Genomic DNA, 19,626 nt, shown 5'->3' on the forward strand with positions numbered 1-19,626 from the left:
GTCATCCCATGTACCCACTTCTTGGAAGGTTCTCTTGCCGGCCCCCTCCCCTACCAGGGTGGGTTAGGGGCCCCTCCCTGGCTCACCGCAAGGTGACATTACGATGCATCATGACCTGTTTACTTGTTCACCTGCTGGCTTCCCCGCCAGAGGAAGGGAGGGCCAGAGCCTGGAACTGCTTGCCTTTTGGACCTCAGAGCATCCAGCCTGGGATACCAGAGTTGGCACAACCAGAGAGTCAGGATAGAGAAATAAAATAAGCAAGTCTTGGGGCACCTGGGTGGCTCAGTGGTTGAGCATCTGCCTGTGGCTCAGGTCGTGATCCTGGGGTCCTGGGATCGAGTTCTGCATCGGGCTCCCTACAGACAGCCTTCTTCTTCCTCTATGTCTCTGCCTTTCTCTGTGTCTCTCATGAATAAATAATCTTAAAAAAAAAAAAAGCAGGTCTTGCCCCAGTGGAATTTGCAATGTAGCTCCAGTCATTGATTGTGGCGAAAAGGACCACCTGTGCACCTAGAGATGGATCTTGAAAGAATGGCCACCTCATATTTGCAGACCTCAGGAAGATCTGTGTTCCGTGGCTTCTCCCCCCACCCACCCCCCTGATTCCCTTCTTGGACAAGAACCTAGAACCATCCTTATCTGCATGCAGTCACTCCCTTCCTTCCAGGGTGGGGTCCCCTCACCTTGACTCTATGGCCGTGGCGTCATGCCTCTTCACCCAGCCCCCCAACCCCTCTCCCAGCAGAAAGCTGCCGTGTGGTTTTCAGCGTGCACCTGATTACCGGAACCCAAGCGTGATGTTGGGCCCAGCAGGTCCCTTCTCCCACTACCCGCTCCATTTCAATCCACACTGTCACTGAGTTGTCACAAACAAGGGGGTGTGGGCCGTCACGTGGTCGTGTCTGAGTAACCACATTCTCGCTTCCTCCTTTGGTGCAGGCCGTTGAGGGTTGGCGGGGACTACGGCCGGGGTGCCACGGCAGTGCTCGGACAATCTGGGCCTGGTCCCTGTCGCCAAGGCAGAGAAGCTGCTTCTCCGGGGCCCAGAGGCAGCTGTCCCATGCTCTGCGGAGCATAGAGCACAGTAAGTACCGGCTCGCAAAACCACACTGAGGGGCTGGGTGGTGGCCCTGGGACCAGCAGGCCTGCGTGACAGCATGGGGCAGCCCGGGGCAGGACCTGAACTCCGAACTAGGGCCCCGGGGGCTCCGGATCAACATGGTGGCCTTATTCTACTGCCATCTCTTCTGGATTCTGCGACCTCGACTTCCAGCCTCCCCACCATCTCCATCAGGTTTGCCCGCAAGCCCCTGCCTGAGGAGGGGGGAGTTCTCAATTTGAAAAATCAGAGAAATCAGGAACATATCTCTAGAAATCATGCTACCCCCTCCTCTCATGTGGGGCACAGGGAGGTGAAGAGATTTGCTCAGAGCGGTGCTGGGGTTGGATCTAGGCGATTCTGGAAAGGGTGAGCAGGTGCAGGACGTGTCGAAGCCTCATAGCTACAGATCCACAACAATATTGTCTCCAAAGTTCCGTTCTTCACACTTTTTAAAAAGTCGAGGGGTGCCTGGGTGGCTCAGTCGGTTAAGCGGCTGCCTTTGGCTGGGGTCATGATCCTGGGGTCCTGGGATTGAGCCTCAAGTCAGAGTCCCTGCTCAGTGGAGAGCCTGCTTCTCCATCTCCCCGTGCCGCTCCCCCTGCTTGTGCTACACCCATCAACACCCATAGACAATGATCAGGGCTCCAGTTGCCTCGAATTCTCTTCCTCCTTCCTGGACTCTCTTCCTTTCCCATCTCTGACTTCCAGTCCCAGCCCCAAGACCGGGCCTCTCGGCGGGCGGGGAACTCAGGAGGTGATTCTCCTGGCCCCAGACCCCTCCGTGGCTTCCTCCGGGGCTTGCCTGGCCACACCCGAGATGGTAGATGCCTCCCTCATCAGACTTGGCCAGCAGCCAGGGCAGACTGAAACCCAGAGGGCAGAAGGGGCTGGGCTGCCAGGCTGAGCACCCCCTGGGAAGCCTGGCCAGGCAGGAGCAGGGCCTTCAGAGGGGCTGGGGAATCTTCCAAGAATGCTGTGCCCCCTTTTCACAGATGAGAAAATCGAGGCTCAGAGGGGAAAAGCAGCTGCCCATCGTGGCCTGGCTGGGAGGCGGCTGAGCTTGGACTTGCGGCGGCCCCATCTGGCTGCAGGACCCTCGTGGGGCCCAGCGTGACCCCGGCCTGACCCCGGCCCAGGTCCCTTGGTCCCCTTTGCTGAACCTGAGCAAGAAGCTGGTGGTGGGGCATGGGGCTCAGGCTGGAAGGACATAGGATGGCTGCAGTGTGTCTGTGTGTCTGTGTGCTTGTCCGTCTGCCTGTCTACACAGACAATTCTTCGGACAAGCATCAGGTGTTAAACTAAAACCAGGTGTAGTTCTCTTTAAATTCATTTGTGTAAATTATCTTGCCTCCTCTGTACCAGGCTGGGAAATTTGGGGTTGAGAAGGTGAAAGTTGGTGGGGTTTATTTTGGTGAGGAGGGAGCAGAAAAAAATCTTAGCCATCACTGTGGCTTGTGCTCCTGCAAAGAGCTATGGAACAGTAAACAGGTGTATCTGCGGTGTTAAAATGTGTGGGGACGGGTGGTCACTAGGTAAAGAACAAAAACAAAAACAAAACAAAACAATCTGAAAGGGCTCCTTGATGGGGGTCAGGGAAATGATGAGAAAAGCTCGGGATGTGCAGGATGGCAGGCCCAGTGCAAGAAGCTCTAAGGCGCATGTCCTGTGCACTTGCGGGCTGGTTGCTTGTCTCCCATTCACAGGTCCCCTCCTGCAACGGGCCTTTCATGAGCCCCCAGGGGTGCTGGGGACCCAGTTGAGACTGTGCCCTGCAAAAGCTTGCAGTGGGCAGCCACAGAGTCTGCACTCCACTGGGCAAACGTCACAATGCCTGCTAAGTGCCTGTCTGCTAAGCCCTGGACATGGGGTATGAGCAGCAAGACATCTGTGGCTCCCGTCCTTTTGAAGCTGAGGGTCCAATGGGAATGAAGTTTTAGATGGTAAATAATACTTTAAGCGGTTTAAACAATGGGAATGACTAATAGTGCCTGAGCAACCCAGGATGGCTTCTTGGAGAAGGTGCCTATTTGCTCAGCTCTGGAGAATGGATGAAATAGAAGGCTGTGACCGTGAGGTGCGTCTGGAGCGAGAGCACCCAGATTCAAGTTCCTGAGCCCTCGCTTACTGGGTACGTGACTCTAGATGCCAAGAGGGTCTCGGTATCCCCATCTTTCACATGCGGGTCACAGAGGAGGTGGTAGGGCCTGACTGAACTAATGATTCATGCATAGCTCTTAGATCAGTCTCTGGAACATGGTCTACACTTGATACCTGTGGTTTGCAAACCAGGGATGGCCATGGCCCGGGGCTTGCTGTGGAGATGGTTTTTTAGGACTCTCCATCCCGGCCTTCTCTGTCAAGATTAGAAGTGTGTCAAAGCTATTCCAGGGTGGGGGAATTTTTCAGGGATATGGCCCTGAATGCAGAATGACAAAGATAACACGTGGCCATTATTGAGCACTTACCGTGCAAAACACTCAACCTGAACCAGCTCACTTCAACCCACAGCCACCCCACGAAGTGTATGGGCTATGGTTGTCCTTTGATCCCAGATGAGGAATCTGTGGCCAGAGAGGGGAGTTCAGCTGCCCCAGGTCACACAGCTTGTGCGTGCCAGACCTGGGCCTGCATCTGGTTTGATACTGGATCAGTTGGGCCGAGAACTGCCCTGGGGCCCTGGGGTACACCTGGGCCTCGGTTTGACCTACTTATTGATTTGGAGCCTCCTCTTCTCTTGGCTGGCAGCTCAACCCCATGCCCTGAGATGCTCAGTCTTTTTTTTTTTTTTCTTCTTTCTTTCTTTCTTTCTTTCTTTCTTTCTTTCTTTCTTTCTTTCTTCTTCTTCTTTCTTTCTTTCTTTCTTTCTTCTTTCTTTCTTTCTTTCTTTCTTTCTTTCTTTCTTTCTTTCTTTCTTTCCTTTCTTTCTTCTTTCTTTCTTTCTTTCTTTCTTTCTTCCTTTCTTTTTTTCTTTCTTTCTCTCTTTTTTTTTATTTATTTATTTATTTATTTATTTATTTATTTATTTATTTATTTTATTCATTTATGTGAGAAGGAGAGAGATTGCGGAGCAGAGGGGAGGGGAGGGGAGGGGCAGAGGCAGAGGGAGGAGCAGACTCCCCGTTGAGCAGAAAGCCCACCATGGACTGGATCCCGGACTCGGGGATCCGATCACGACCACGACGTGAGCCGAAGGCAGATGCTTAGCTGACCGAGCCACCCGGGTGCCCTGATGCTCAGTCCTTCTGATCCTCTGCTTCCAAACCCTTGAGTGCCGGGATTCCCGGATCCAAGATTCTGAACGGGAAGTCCCAAGCTTCTTGGAGCGCCCTGGTGTCTTTCCTGGGCGGTCCGGGGCGGCCGCGGGCTCCCCGTCTGGAGCAGGGTACAGCAGCCTGGGTGGCGCAAGGGCAGAGCAACCTGGTTTTAGGCTAAGGGACAGGAAATGGGCCGCATCTGACCTACCGTGTTAGGCAAGCAGGAAGACAGATGGGATGTAGCAGCTCTCTGCCCCTCTCCCAGCGCCCCTCTCCTGTGGGGAGTGACTGTCCCTGCTCTGGGGGCAGAAAGCCGTAAGAGGAGGCGGCTTCACCCTTCTGGGCCTCACTGTCCTGCCCCGCAAGGTGGCCATGGCTGCGGGGAAGGGTCCGCCTCGCCGCCCTCATTGGTCACACACTTGTCTCAGCAGATACTGAGGCTCCCGGCCACCTGCGGGACACAGCGCTCGCCCTCCGCCCCTCTCCCTGCCACCTGCGCAGCCTGGCTCGTGGCTGTGGGGTCTGTGGTCCTTCTCCCCTGAAGCCCGTGAGATGACAGCCACCAGGCTGCGGTGACCGGCCGGCCCGGCTTGCCTGGCGCCCAGGTATGGGGCCGAGAGGTTTTCAGCACTTAACAACAGGAACATCCTGGGCGAGGCAGTCGCCCTAAATAGACCTGGGCTGGGAGATGGGGCTTTCCTGGGGTGCCCTGTCTTATCTCAACACACAGTGGAGGCGGGGGGTCTCTGCTCTCACTCAGGACCTGTAGCATCCTCACTGCTCCTGGCAGGAGGGGGAGGTAGGGAGGCCGCTGCATCCACCTCCCCGACTCTGAGCTCATTCCTCTGCATCTCTGTCCACAGCCCCCAAAAGACTCCCCCAGTAAAACACCCCCTGCTGGGTGCCAGCTATGGGGGACCTTCCGTGCAGCACGTAATTTGGTTCTCAGGGCCAGTCTTTGAAGCAAGGCCGTCCATTTTACAGATAGGGAAACTGAGGCAACCCGCTCAGGTTACAAACACAACTGCTGAGTGGTCTCTCCTCCAAGCTGCCTCTGCATGCAGGGGATGGTGGGGACGCGCACAGGGAGAGGGCAGTCACTGGGGAGAGCCCCTTCCATGTCTTCCTTCCCGGCCTCTGGGCTGCAGAAAGTCAGGTCCTGGGTGCCTGGGTGGCTCGGGCGGGGGGGGGGGGGGGGAGTAGGGAGTAAGCTTCTGCCTTCAGCTCAGGTCATGGTCCCAGGGTCCCAGAATCAAGCCCCACGTCATGCTCCCTGCTCCACAGGGAGCCTGCCTCTTCCTCTGCCTGTGTCTCTGCCTCTTCCTCTCTCTCTCTGTCTCTCATGAATAAATAAATAAAAATCTTTAAAAAATAAAAAGGTCCTGAATCATCAAGGTGCCTCCTTCAGCCTGGAACCAGTGGGTGGGGCCTTTGTTCTTGTCCCCACCCTCCCTGTTTCCAGGAAGTGCTGAGGGCTCTGCCTTCCAGGAACCGAGAACTGCCTCAGTGGGGGTGGTGGGTATAAGTCTTCATGATTTTGAAATACGGCCCCAACCTGGTGGCTTCTTCTTAAAATCCACCCCACTCCTCCCCCAGGAAAGCAGGGCCAAGGTTACCCCCAAGCAGGAACTCCACCCGTGTGCAAAGACACTCTGCCTCCTAAACACAGGTTGGGAGGCAAAGAATGTGTGTGTGTGTGTGTCTGTGATGCATTTATTAAGCACCTACTGCAAGCCTGGACCTTCAAGTCCATCATCTTGTTGCATTTCCTTAACAGCTGGATGAGATAGAGGCAGATAGTTATCCCCACTTTACAGATGAGAAAATTGAGGCTGAGAAATTCAAGGTCCTAGAGCTTACAAGGAGCAGAGCTAGGACCTGAACATCTTTGTGTCTCACCCCAAGGACTGTGTTCTCAATCCTATGCCCTGAATAGCACCTGGTACAAATGGGACTGACCTTTCTGGATGAGATAGCTTTCAAGGTACTTTTTTTTTTAGATTTACTCGTTTATTTGAGGGGGGAGGGGCAAGGGAGGGGGAGAGAGACTCTCAAGCAGACTCCCCCCTGAACAACTTGGAGCTGACACAGGACTCCATCCCAGGACTCTGAGGTCATGACATGACCCAAAACCAAGAGTCAGATGCTTAACTGACCAAGCCACCCAGGTGCCTTAAGGTCCTTTTTGTTCTTACTCTGCCTTCCTTCTCTCATCTGGGTCCCCAGCCACAGACACAATAAGCGAAGATCTCTTCCAAGGCTTGGCTCCTTCTGCCCCCTCAGCCAGGTCAGGTTTCTCCACAAAGTCTTCCTGAATCGTCATTGGGTTCCAGTCTGATCTCTGCCACTTGCCAGCTGTGTGCCTTCGGGCAAGTTGCTTTACCTCTCTGAGCCTTATCCCTCCATAGTAAAATGAAGATAATCGTAAAGGCCTGATGTGTCTAGTGCAAATATAATAAAGTTTGGCTTAAGAAATTATTTTAAGGGATGCCCGGTGGCTCAATCAGTTGAGCATCTGCTTTTGGCTCAGGTCATTATCCTCGGGTCCTGGTATCAAGACCCACATCAGGCTCCCTGCTCGTGGGGAGTCTGTTTCTCCCTCTCCCTCTGCCACTACAACCTCTTGTGCTTTCTCTCTCTCTCAATTAAATAAATAAAATCTTAAAAAATTATTTTAGGACATGATCAGACTGGGGATTGAGTTGAGCCTAGAAATTCAGGGGCCTACGAGTAAGTTATAGTCACTCAAGCAATGATGAGCAACTGGTCTCTGCTCTGAATTATGTGAAGTACAAGGAAAAGTATGGGAAATGATCTGGGCTCTGCCCCCGACAGAGTGGGATTGCATGCTGCTGGGGCTGTTATGTCCGAGGAAACCAGGAATACCCGAATCCTGGCCCGGAACACAGCTGTCACTCACCACAGGATCCTTAAGTGCATGATTCTGAATCCCATGAACAACCAGCCAGGGCCAGGGGGAGCGTAAGGAGAGGGAGAGCCATTGAAAAAGCAGGGGCGCTCGCAATGCCAGGAAGAAGGACCAAGGAGATGGTTGCAGGGAGTGGCTCTGCCCTCTCTGGCTGCTGGCCAAGGGGCTGCAGGGTCACAGCAGAATGGCCCCCAGGCGGGTGAGATGACTGCCAGCTCCCTGAGGGTAGGACTGGTCTGAAGAGGTGGGAGGTTTCTCCTGGCCGCAGAAAGTATAGCTGATGGCTCTGGGCCCTGGAGGACTTACAGGAGAGGCTTACTGATGGAGCCAAAGTAGCTGCCCTTTGCTGGGGCTTGCAACGGGAACAAAGTTTGAAGCGCTCCGTAGGTAGGCATTACCTGTTTCAACCTCACAATAAACTATGAGGTAGGTACTGTCATCCGAGTTGTGTAAGGGAGGACAGAAGGGAACAGACCAAGCAGAGACACCGAGAGAGGATGGGAAAAACTGAGAATCTGAGGAACAGGCCAGTGCCACATAGGGTGGGAGCCAAGACAAAGGAAAGCAGAGCAGAGGGACACGGAGAGACGGGTCAGGAATGGACTCCAAAGGCCTCAAGTGTCCAAACAAGCAGCTTTATCCTGTAGACTGTGGTCTCCAAACTCTTTGGCTCATGGACCCCATCGGTGGACAACGCATGTACATTGATCTATCTATGAACTGTAAGCAGGTACCGCTGGGCTCATGACAGATTAGAAATGTGTGCAAAAATTGAAATCGCAAAGGGGTGACATAACAATATAACTCGAAGCTCTAAGAGTTTCTTTCTATACCCCAGTGGCCTGCCTTGCCCACAATTTTAAAGTTTTAATCAAAAAGGAGAGGAAGGCAAAAACTATGTCTATGCACCGTATAAGGAGAGTTGCAGAGCCCTCTGGATGGATTTAGTCATGTGGAGAAACAATAACAGCTGCTGTTTGCTGGGGAGCTACTGTGCGCTGGGTCAGGAGGGTGCTGAATGCTAAGTGCCTGCCCCAGATCAGACATAGTCCAGGATTGCAGTAGAGGGTGCTCGGCAGGCCCAGGGGGGAGGCTGTCCTGATGTCCTTCTGTCCGTGTCTCCCTCCAGGTGCCATGCCTCTGCAAGTCCTCCTGCTTCTGGTTTTGCTGGGCCCTGGCGACAGCCTCCAGCCGTGGGAGATACAGCGGAGTGGGACGGAGGAGGCCCCAGAGCTCCTGCTTGCCCGGGGCAGGAGGCAAGTGGATGAGGAGCTAGAACTGGACGTATATGACTACTCCATAGTAGGCACAGACGCCCCAGAGCTTCTCACCCCTGAGTCTATGCCCCTGACCCCTAAACTTCTGGCTGAGATGGCAATGTTGGGGCAGAGGAATTCTACGGGGCATGGAACTCCAGAGCCAGCCACTCTGGAGGCGGCCACAGGGGACTCTGCTGGCCTGGACGCAGGAGGGGTGACCATGGGGAACCTGAGCATGGAAGTGGCCACACAGGACTTTCTGACCGAAGAACCGGCCACTACACTGCTTCCCACCACGGAGGCTCCACTCACAGAGGGGGCTCCAACCACAGAGCTGGCCACCACTGAGGTCCTGTCCACAGAGCCAGCAGCCACAGAGGCCCTGACCACGCAACCGGTGGCCACGGAGGCCCAGTCCATGGAGCCTATTGTCGTGGGGACCCTGTCCACGGGGCCAGAAGTCACGGAGGCCCTGACCACGCAACTGGAGGCCACGGAGGCCCAGTCCATGGAGCCTATTGTCATGGGGACCCTGTCCACGGGGCCAGAAGTCACGGAGGCCCTGACCACGCAACCGGCGGCCACGGAGGCCCAGTCCATGGAGCCTATTGTCATGGGGACCCTGTCCACGGGGCCAGAAGTCACGGAGGCCCTGACCACGCAACCGGCGGCCACGGAGGCCCAGTCCATGGAGCCTATTGTCATGGGGACCCTGTCCACAGGGCCAGGAGCCACAGACGCCCTGTCCACAGAGCCCGCTGCCACAAAGGCCCCGTCCACAGATCCAGCCACCGTGAAGGGCCCGTCCACGACACCTGCCTCCACAGGGCACCTAACCACAGTCCTTGTGCCCTCTGATCCTCAAAACAGCACTAATGTGACAGGAGGCGATTTGTCTGATGCCTTCATCAAACGATGGAAAAATAGTCAGGGCCTGCCCCCGCCGAGCTCCGCGGTGCCCCCCGCCGCGGAGGGCCCGGACCGCATCCCCGTGAAGCAGTGCCTGCTGGCCATCCTCGTCCTGGCCCTGGTCGCCACTACCTTCCTCGTGTGCACCGTAGTGCTGGCCGTGCGCCTCTCCCGCAAGACCCACGTGTACCCCGTGCGCAGTTACTCCCCCACCGAGATGGTCTGCATCTCATCCCTGCTGCCCGAGGGGGGCGAAGCGCCCACGCCCACCGCGGCGGCCAACGGGGGCCTGCCCGACGCCAAGAGCCAGGGCCTGAGGGCCGAGCCCAGGGAGGGCCGGGATGGGGACGACCTCACCCTGCAGAGCTTCCTCCCTTAACGCCCCCGCCCGGCTCCGCCACCGAGCGCCCCCTGACCTCCGCAGCCTTCCCAGGCCCCCTCCGGCCGCGGCTGAGGGGAGCGGAGCCTGGGGAGCTGTAGGACAGGGCGGTTGCCCCCCAGGACGGGAAGCAGCTGAACTCCCACAGCCAAAGCAGGACCGGTGAGCGAGCCACCTTGCTCTCCCTCCTGCCTCCCTGGCTCACGCCTGGCCGGGCTCCCTCTCGGGCCTCCGCCACTGAGGTCTCGTCCCCGTGCACCAAGGAAGACCCAAAGTCTTCTGGTGGCTGTGGTCACCATACAGGAAGGAGGCTCTGGGGGGAGAAGTGCCAGGTTCCTGAGGCCATTCCTGGTCACCCCTGCCCCCCACTGGGAGGCAGTTTGGGTTTTCTTGGGTATCTCTCAAGGGAACCCAGGGTGAGATCCTAGCCCATGGGGTCTGGGGTGGGCTTGGAGAGCCCAGGGCTATATCATCCTTCTTTGGGACCATGTGTACCAATGGGCTTCCTTCCGGGAGTAACCCCCATCCTGCCCTCTCTCAACTGCCCCTGTGTCCACATTTTAAGGTGGACTCTGACTTGCTCACTCCCCAGCCCAGGGCCTGGCACAGGCCCTCAATAAATCTTTGATGAACAAATGATGGCAGAATGTTTCAGGGTATCGGGGTGACTCCTCCTGGTGGGGAGCTGGTCCTTTGGGGCCCACAGACTTTTCCTTAAATGGCCGAACATATTGTACACTTTGCAGACCACGTGGTCTCAGCTGCAACTTCTCAGCCCCACGGGTCCTCGTAGGTGGAATGTGGTGATGGACAACGTGTCACAAACGAAGAAGGGGTTGGCTGGGTTCTAATAAAACTTGATTTCCAAACAGGCAGCCGGCTGGATTAGGCTCTGTGTTTGCTGACCCCTGATTTAAGCACTGGGGGACCAGATGGTCCGGTTTGTGTGGGACTTTGTGTGATTTTAGTGCTGGGAGCCCCGGGTTGGGGGAAACTCTTCAGCCCCAGCAAATCGGGACAGTCGGCCGCCCTATTCAAGCAACACTCACCGTGTGCCCACCTTACACAGTTGGACCCACACTGATCCCAAGGGGCAGATCCGAAAGTCAAGGCTTCCCCAGTGGCTTCCCCAGTGGCCAAGCCGGGATTCAGACCCGGGATCTTCCACCTCCTGATGCTTTTCTGTCACTTTGGTATCAGGAGAAGGACGAGAGGCTTCAGGCACACGGTTCAACCTTCTGGGAGAGGAATGCAGCTCACCTTGGAGGACTTTCTGTCTTCTAGAAAAATACCTCTTGCGGCCTGTTGGGGAGCCAAGGGACCCCTTCACTTTGGGTTGTGGCCTGCGGAGAGTTCAAAGACAGGGCTGAGTCCTGGTAGGTGTGGGCTGCAGCTGGAGAGGGGACACCTGGGGACAGGCAGGAGGAAAGGTGGCAGGCGTTGGGCCAACAGGGCAGAGTCAGAGAGGTGCAGGGATGTCGGCCCCGCCCCCTGACGCTCTAGAACAAGTGTGACCCACGAGCAAGGTGATCAAGGTGATTTGGTGGGAGACGGGTGCCCACCCTGGGCCGGGACAGCCGACCCTGCAAAAGGCGGGATTGCACATTATGAGAAACATGGGTTTGCTTGCTCTTTGCAAGTGATGGGAAAAATCATGCGGGGGGCGGGGGGACGACGTGGGGGGAGAGGAGGGACTCGATATTACGGAGCCGGAGCCGGGCCCCAGAGGCTGAAGGACTTGGGGGACATCTGAGCAGCCCCCGTGGGGTCTTGTCATCCCATCCTCTGGGCAGGGAGCACGTCCCCAGGCCCCCCTCCCCCCCTCATCCCCCCGCCGCTGGAGGACACTGAGACCCCCCCCAGGGGCCTGCCCTCCCCGGCTCGCGCTCCGAGGCTCGGGAAGGAAGACGCGTGCTCGAAGCAGCCACCAGGGGGCGCCCGCCACCAGCTCTTGGGGCCGTGAGAGGCCGGGGCTTCCCCGCGTGGAGGGGCCGGGATCGGGCGCCGCGGAGCTGCGGGCCCAGGAGGGGCTGGCGAGGGCGGAACCAGCGGCTCCCCGGGGCCTGGTACCCCAGCCGCGCGGCGCTTGCCAATGTCGCTGGTGTAAACACTCCCAGGGCTGACTCTTGAGCAGCCAGCCATGTATCCAGTAAATGCAACAGACGTAAATACTCTCAAGAACACAGGAGCGGAATGTAGTAAAATAATTAGGAAGTGATGAGTTTTGAGTATTAGAGGTATATATATATATATATAATTTAACTTAGTGCACACTGGCTTACAAAATTCTGAAAATCTAACAGTTGGCCCTGGGAGATGGCTATAGGCTGGCTCCTGTGCACCACTGGGCCCTCCTCCTGCCCCGACCTCCTCTCAACCTTGAACCCCTGCCTGAATCGCTCATTCATCCATTCAGCACATCTATTCCAAGCGCAAGCATCTGCCACATCTCCCTCCCTGCCCCTCCAACAGCCTGGGAAGGAGGACTCAGATTCTCCTCGTTTTGCAGAAGAAGAAACAGGCACAGAGAGGCGAAGTCACCTGTCTCAGGAGACACACAGGATCTGGGACTGGAATCCAGCCTTGGAGCAGAAAACCATGTTCCTACCACAATGTCATGCTGCCCTTGCGGCCCCTGTGGGGGTTCTGGGGGAATGCCATGCCCCAAACTCTCCCTGCGCCTGACCTGTCCTGGTGCCTGGAAGTCCCCATCAGTCACACTGTGGCTCCAGTGGCGGAGGGAAGGCACAGGTACTTGGGAAGGTGACAGGGTCGAAGCCAGCTCCCCTCCTTGCAGAGAGCAGGACGTGGTAATGCTGGGGTCCAACAAAGAGAAATGGTGAGGGGAGGGGGGCACGGAGCCGGCACGCGCTGGGCAGTGAGTGCACATCCAGCGCACACCCAGCACTTCATCTGCAATATCTATCAGGCCTCACAGCCACCCTGGGACGTGGGTATACTTATTATCTCATTTTACTGTTGGGGAAACTGAGGTTCAGGAGGCTGGGTCACTTGCTCTAGCACATTGCTCTGCTGAGAAAGCAGACTCTGCTGACTTCAGCTCTGTTGGTGAGGAAGGAAGGAGGGTAGACAGGACATCAGGCAATGGAGGTGGGGGTGGCGGTGGGAGGGGATGCATACTAAGTTTACGTCTTTTGTGTCTCTTGTGTCTTCCGGGCTGGGCAGCCCTGCGGGGGTTCACCTGGAAGCTGATCTGGGCAGAGGCTCCTCAGGCTTGCCCTCTATATCCCACCCCACCTCCGCTCAGCCAGGCCACATAACTTGAGTGTCACAGTGTGTCCATCCTGTGCCAGGCCCACTGTGCTAGGTCCAAGGATGCCATGTGGGCAAGAGAGGCCCGGGGATGCCTGTTGAGGCTCAGCGCTGGAGGGACAGCAAGAGATTCACCAAACGATCACCCAGAAAAATGGGAGATCGTGGCTGGGCCCGGAGCCCAAAAGGAGGGGTAGGGGACTGGGGGACTCTGAGTCTGTGCAATGTGGCCAGATCTTGGGGCCACGGGAGGAGTCAGGAAAATGTTGGAGGCTGGAAAAGGCGCAGAGTTGTTGAGGGTGGGTGTGGAGAAGAGAATGTTCCAGGCATGGAGAACAGTGTAGAGAACAGGGTGGGAGCACTGGGAGAAAGGACAAGGCTGGGGCGGCGGGAGGGAGCCAGCGTGGCTTCAGGGAGGTGGCCTGTGTGAGGATAAGAGAGCCTGGGCCAGAGTGGAGGGTGCAAGAGGTGAGGAACGGAGAGAGAACTGGGAAGGAGCAAGCGTTGGAGTTGGTGATGCCTTGGCAGGGTGATGACGAGATGGAAAAAACCTGAAATCCCGTTTCCTACGTGGGTGTCGTCAGTGGAAGGAGCAGGCCGGGTGGTGGGATGGGCTTTGGCCGTGAAGAGTCTCCAGGGCCTGTTCAGTCTCCGGGCGGAAGCGTCAAGGAGGCTGCTGGCAAAGATGCTCCCCAACATTAGCCATCGGGGAGATGCAAATGTCGGCCCCCCTGAGATGTCACCCTGCGCCGCCAGAAGGACTACAGTTCAAGGCCCAGCATACCGCGTGCTGACGAGGATGCGGAGAAGCCGGCGCGCGCGCACACACACACACACACACACACACACACACACACGTGCTGGTGGGGGTGCAACAGGGCACAGCCACCTTGGAAGCCAGCGTGGCGGTTTCTTATAAAGTTAGCCGCGTATTCACCGTATTGCACGATCGCACCACGTTGCACACGCAGGCAACTCCGAATTCCCTTCCTAGGTATTTCCGCAAGAGAATGAAGACGTGCGTCCGCACAAAGACCCGAACGCGATGCCTGCGGCCGCTCTATTCATAATGGCCAAAAAGCGGGAAACAATCCAAAGATCCATCCTCTGGCGAACGGGTCAGTGAACAATGGGACACTCCTCGGAATAAAAAGGAGTGGATAGGTGATACGGGCACCAGCGTGGATGACTCCCAAACGCACGCGGAGTTAGAGGCCAGACCCAAGGGCTACTCGTCTACTCTGTGGCTTCGATGGTAAAAAGTCCAGAAAGAGGCAAAACCAATCTATAGTGGTGGGGATCAGATCAGTGGTTACCGTCGCTGGGGATGATGGAGGAGGGGGCTGGAAGGAGGCTTCCGGGGTGATGGGAACATGCTTGACCTTGGTGCGGGTGCTGGTCACACGAGCTCGTCGTCCCCCGGAGCTCACTCAACCGTTCTCGTCTGAGGGAAGGTGCGTCACGTGCGAGCCGACGAACAAGCAGCAGGCAGGTGGGCTGCTGAGCCTGGCGTGTCTGCGGGTCTGCTCCGGGGAAGGAGCGTGTGTGACGGTGGGGGGCTGGGACATCTGCCCCGGGGCGGCCGGGACAGGCCACGTCTCCTGGGGCCGCATCCCCACCCGGATCCTGCCTCGATGCAGCCCTCCTTTCCTGCAGCGGCTGGCTGCTCCTGTGCTCAGACACCATCAATGACTCCCCGGTGAAAAAAATATATATATATGACTCCCTGGTGCCCGAGGACCAAAGAAGTTTCCAGTCTTGTCATTTGCTGCCTGTTGACCTAAACGTTTCAGGGGCCGGACAGACTGACCTCCTCACTCCTCACTCTCACACACGTTTCCTGCCCGAGTCATCGCCCCCTTCTACTCCCTCTCTCTGGGGCACAGCGACCCCAGCCCCGGAGGCCTTGCTGAGCTCCGGGCTGACCCAGCCATGCCTCTGGGCTCCCCGTGTGCTGTCCCCTCCTCTTCCTGGTTCTTCGCCCTGAGCCCAGGCTGGCTGACCCAAAGATAACTTCTGGTTGTTCTCCACTCCCAGCCTCCGTCTCTCCATCTGGAAGCTGGGTGTCCGCGTGTCTGCTCATGCCCCAGCAGCCACTGTTCGTGTCCCTGTTCCTCCCACTCAGGTGGGAGCTGCACGAGGCAGGGTCTGGAGAGGGCTTTCAGGCCCTAGAAGGCTCAGGAAGGAGTCAGAGGTCAGAGGTGCTCGCCCGGTCTTTGCCGCGTGCCTCTCCGAGCCTCCCAGTCCTCATCTGCAGCACAGGCATGGTCGCAGCACCCCAGGGAACCGCGGACAGTAAGGGCCCGTTAGCCTTCGCAGGGGCAGGGAAGTGGGGGCGCCGCTCACTCCCGGGGGGCCAACCTTGACTTACTCTGTGCTAGATTTGTGGTCTCTCTTTGCTGGTTTCATCCTCGCCCTGGGACGTAGGGCCTCTCTGTAACCCTGTTTTACAGATGAACAAACTGAGGCTCAGAGAGGTTCGGTGGCTTTGCCTGAGGCCACGCAGCTTGAAAAATCACAGATCTGGGGTTAGCCCTTAGACTTGCGGGGCGCACCGAGAGGCCGGCTCCTCGAGGAACTCCCCCATGATCTCCACTGCTCTGAGTCACGCCTCACCTGACCGCCCCTCGGGGACAGAGCGGAGTCCTCCGGGGGGGCCGCTGGGCACCCACGCCAGCCACGGTGGAGGGCACCCCGTGCTGGGAAGCGGCCCCTGGGCTCTGCCCCTCGGTGCCCACCCAGCGCCAGGGGCTGCAGGGGCGGCGCTGGGGCGGGGGTTCCGTGAGCGCAGAGGTCCTCCCTAATTCAACCCCGGCCCGGACTCGGCTCTGAGACCCGATTTTCCCATCTGTAAAGTGGGAGCACCTGTACTAGCTCCTGGCCGAGGGACAGCTCCGAGGGCAGGAAGCAGATCTGGGGGGAGCGGCCCGGGATGACCCGGTGGGCAGTGAGGGCACCCCCAGGCAGCCGGGGAGCCAGAGGGCCTGAGGCTGCGCGGGCACATCTGCCTGGAGGTGCGGCCTGAAGCTGGGCTGCACGGAGATTGCCCCGAAGACAGCGTGGGCGCCCCTGGGCTCCTGCTCCCGTCCCCCCCCCATGCGGGCCTGCTTGAGGGGGGGGTCGCGCCTCCGCCTCCAGCATGTCCCCCGGCAGGTGACCCGCCAGCCTTCGTGGACTGTCCCGACAGCTGGAAATGGGCATGAGAGTGTTTCCGAAGGGCGCCTGGTCACCTGGACTCTCAGCCTCGGTCTCCGCCTCCGCGAAATGGCGCAATAGCGGCGGCGGGTGGGGGGTCGGAGGGTGCAGGAGGGCGAGGCTGCAGGAGGGGAAGCGCCGCTCGCTCCCTAAATCACAGCTATTAGGGCTGCGGAGGTGGGAAGCCTAGAAGGAAGCCCACGATGGCTGAGGGGCGCCCCCCGGTGCGCGGTCCTAGGGGAGCTCTATTGGCTTCTTTCAGACTTTTCTGGGGCCCAGAATCTCCGGCTGGTGAGTAAACCGTCATTCTATACCTTTTTTTTTTTTTTTTAAGATTTTATTTATTTATTTATGAGAAACACAGAGAGGAGAGACAGAGAGAGAGGCAGAGACACAGGCGGAGGGAGAAGCAGGCTCCATGCAGGGAGCCGGACGCGGGACTCGATCCCAGGACCCCGGGATCACACCCTGGGCATCAAACCCTGGGCCGAAGGCAGAGGCTCAAGCACTGAGCCCCAGGGCGCCCCTCGCTCTATACTTGCTGCCTGCACACGAAGGCTCTGAGCCCGTGGTCCTCACCTGGGGGCGCCTCTGCCCTCCGCAGGACATTGGCCACGGCGGCAGATACTTTGGTGGCACCCCTGGCATCTAGCGGGTGGTCGGGGCTGCTGCTAACCCTCTGCAGCGCGCAGGCAGACCCCCCAGCCAGAAGTGTCTGGAACGCAAGGCCAGCAGTGCCGAGGTGCACACTGCTATGTGTGTCCCACACGTTGGAAGGCTGTAGCCCCAGCTGGCCCCCGGCCTGGCCCCCCAAGACTGCGGAGCACCCCCATGCCCAAGGTCGGAGGAATGAGAATGCCATCGCTGAGCTGGGTGGGTCAGGCTCAGGGCTGCTTTTCCCAAGAAAGGAGAGAGAAATGGGCCTCCTGACGTCCCGTGCCAGACAGAGGTGCCAAAGGGGCACAGACGCAGACCCCTTTCAAGGCACAAGAACCCTGCCAGGGAAGCCATGTACGCGTGAACCACACTCCCCTCCAGCCTCAGCGCTGGTTCCGGGCTGTCCCCCTGCCCCCTTGGGGTGGTTCTTTGCAGAGACCCTGTTGTCCAGCCACTGGACGCCCCCAGGAGGGAGAGGCTTCAGGTGATTTCCTGCGGAGTTTCGGCTGTGCCTCAGCCAGTCGCTGGGTACAAATGACCACAAAGGACCGTATTCTCCCTCTCACTGTGCTCTGGCCCCATCCTTCTTGCTCTTTCTTCTCCACATGCTCCTGCCTCAGGACCTTTGCACCTGCTGTTTCCCCTACCCAATGTTCTCTTCCCAGATGTCCTCCTGGCTGGCACTGTCTCATCTTTTTGGTCCCAGCTTGATGTCAGTCTTCAGAGAGGCCTTCTCTGCAGCCCTGCCCACAGGTCTTTGTTCCAACAATCCCCCTGCTCTTTTTTTTTTTTTTTTAAGATTTTATTTATTTATTCATGAGAGACACACAGAGAAAGGCAGAAGACACAGGCAGAGGGAGAAGCAGGCTCCTCTCGGGGAACCCAAAGTGGGACTTGATCCCAGGATCCTGGGATCACAACCTGAGCCAAAGACAGATGCTCAACCACTGAGCCACCCAGGCATCCCACCAACAATCCCCTTTTCCCTTCAAGGCACCACCCCTTTTCCCTTCAAGGCACCAATGACTGTGGGATAATGTTGAGATGCCAGTTTTTGCTGTGCAAGGGCAGGGGCCCCTGTCCCTCACGTTCGTCGTCTCCCCTCATCACTGCCCGGAGCCTGGCTCACAGTAGAGTTTCAGGGGACATTTACTGAATGAGCAAAAAAAGCAAGGGAGGCTCTGTGAGGACGTGGGGAGGAAGACAAAGCAATGGGACTGACAAGAGTGTAAGCACAGGGGGGCGGAGGCCAACGGAGCCGAGTGTGTAAGGCTTGGGGCCAGGCAGCCGTGGTTTGAATCCTGTCCCCCTGCTTCCCTGTTGCAGGATGGTGGGCAGCTCTCTAATTTCTGGGGCCCTCGGCTTCCACACCTGTGAACTGGGGGGAGGAGGAGTCCTTGCTAACCGTGAGGCCGTGGGACGTGGCCACGCATGTGGCTGGCACGTCGTAGGCACCCAGCTATGGCTCAGTTGGGTGGGGAGAGATGGTCCCTGGCTTCGGGATAGACCAGGGCCACCTGAGCAGCCCCATGCAGGCCTCCCTGCCTCCCAAGCTTCGAAGCCCCGTCCCTGTGGTTTGGGGAGCAAACCCCCACCCTGCTGAGCTCTCTTTTGGCCTAAAATTAGCTCACAAATTCCTTGGCTCCCTGGTCAGTGCTTCCAACCGACAATTCAAACCAGATGTTTCCAGCTGTTGGGGCCCATCTCCCCCAGCCAGCGCCTGCCTGTGTCCCTGCCCTGGGAGGGCTGAATTAACCCCGGGGGAGAGGAACCCGCCGCCCGCACCCAGGAGCCCCCGCTGCGTGGCGGGTGCAGGGGTGTGGAGGGGAGCCCTGGGTCGGTGCGCACACCCCTCCTAGGATGGGGGGCACCCCTTGCCGACTCACCTGCTGGAGGGTGGGTGGGGGGACTAATCGCCCTGCCCCTTTCCATCCGGTAGCCTGATGGAGCGCCTGCTGTATGCCAGGCTTCTGCGCTCACTGCTGTCCAGATGGTGTGCTTAACATTCTCAGTCCCTGTGTCACTTGGTTGCTGTTATTATTATCATCAGCATATTTATTTAGCACCAGGTGCCAAGGCTCATGGATTTCTCATGATAACTCGGGGATCCAGGTGTTATCATTACTCCCATTTCACAGATGAGGAAACTGAGGCCCAGAGTGGTTGAGTAACCTAGCCCCAGCTTCAAAACAACAGGACCCAGAGGTCCCTGAAGGGCAGGTGGGGTTTCCCTCCTCGCTGTCACCCGCATGTGGGGCTTTTCCACTTGGCAGGTGGATCTGGATGTCGAGAAGACCGTCTCTGTGAGGATGTCCCTAGGCCCAGCTGCAGAAGACTGGTGGCTGCCGGGAGGAGGAGGCTCTCAGCAGTGCCCACAGCCAAGTTTCTGGTCCCAGCCGAGTCAGAAGCTGGTGGTCAGGGTGGAAGGAGCCACGGGAAGGGCTGGGGATCTGTGTGGCTTCCGTGGGGGCCTCATATGGAGCCCCTTCTCTTCCCCAGAGATGAGACCTAGAACCATCTTTTGGTCAGAGTCCTGGAGAGAGAGAGCGTTGGGGGTGGGTAAAGAGAAGAAGGGTTTGGTGCAAGGAGAGAAGTGGTGGAGGGTTTTGCACACACAGGGACCCATGGCTGGCCGTCTTCACCTACAATAAAAGCCCAAACACTTG

The 19,626-nt window shown here is 57.8% G+C and overlaps 1 protein-coding gene across 1 annotated transcript; it reads left to right on the plus strand.

The window, feature by feature from the left end:
* The first annotated feature begins 908 nt into the window (after positions 1–908).
* On the plus strand, positions 909–10,710 carry SELPLG (selectin P ligand). Its single transcript, XM_077876053.1, has 2 exons — positions 909–1,087; positions 8,418–10,710. Exon 2 carries the CDS (start codon positions 8,423–8,425, stop codon positions 9,833–9,835), a length of 1,413 nt encoding a protein of 470 aa, XP_077732179.1. The 5' UTR covers positions 909–1,087; positions 8,418–8,422; the 3' UTR covers positions 9,836–10,710.
* Positions 10,711–19,626: the final 8,916 nt, after the last annotated feature.

This window comes from Canis aureus, chromosome 27 (genome assembly GCF_053574225.1).
Source record: "Canis aureus isolate CA01 chromosome 27, VMU_Caureus_v.1.0, whole genome shotgun sequence".
In the NCBI taxonomy this organism is placed as follows: Eukaryota; Metazoa; Chordata; class Mammalia; order Carnivora; family Canidae; genus Canis; species Canis aureus.